Source organism: Bison bison, unplaced genomic scaffold, assembly GCF_000754665.1.
Source record: "Bison bison bison isolate TAMUID 2011002044 unplaced genomic scaffold, Bison_UMD1.0 scf7180017864063, whole genome shotgun sequence".
In the NCBI taxonomy this organism is placed as follows: Eukaryota; Metazoa; Chordata; class Mammalia; order Artiodactyla; family Bovidae; genus Bison; species Bison bison.
The window spans coordinates 4,237,367-4,237,839 of NW_011494635.1; the positions used below are offsets into that span (position 1 = coordinate 4,237,367).

At 66.8% G+C, this 473-nt stretch overlaps 1 protein-coding gene across 1 annotated transcript in view; it reads right to left on the reverse strand.

Moving 5' to 3' along the window:
- VSX1 (visual system homeobox 1) overlaps positions 1-166 on the reverse strand; it is a 7,973-nt gene extending 7,807 nt beyond the window's left edge. Inside the window, exon 1 of the mRNA XM_010836610.1 lies at positions 82-166. Within this exon, the coding sequence (XP_010834912.1) occupies positions 82-166 (85 nt within the window). The remainder of the gene's footprint in view (positions 1-81) is intronic.
- Positions 167-473: the final 307 nt, after the last annotated feature.

Consider the following 473-nt stretch of genomic DNA (forward strand, 5'->3'; position numbering starts at 1 on the left):
CTTCTGGCACGCCCGTCGGAAAGCGCGTCTCTGCCGGTCATGGCTTCTCTGGCAGCGAGGCTGGGCCCTCTGGTCCGTCACTTTCGCGGAGGGGGCGCAGCTCTGAGAGCGCTTTATACAATTGGGCGCCCGGAGGGCTCCAATCAGCGCGGCGCGGACGCGTCATGCCCGGGACCCCGCGACATGGGGACGCCACCTGCCCCCCTCCCTTCTGTCGCCGCCCTCCCAGCTGCGGTCCCCTCCATCAGCACCCTCTCTCCTCTCCAGTCATCCCCGCTACCAACCCCACGCCGGTTCTCGGCGGGAGTCGTCCCCTCCCTAAACCTCTAAACGCCGAAAGTTCCAGATTCCTTCGGAGTCTTGTCTCCCCTTCCGGGTGGATTCCCCGGTGGAGGCCCAGCGCGGAGCCGCCCTCCCCGCATCCAGTCGCCCATTAAGACCAAGACTCCGTTCCCAGCCACACTCTCCCCACT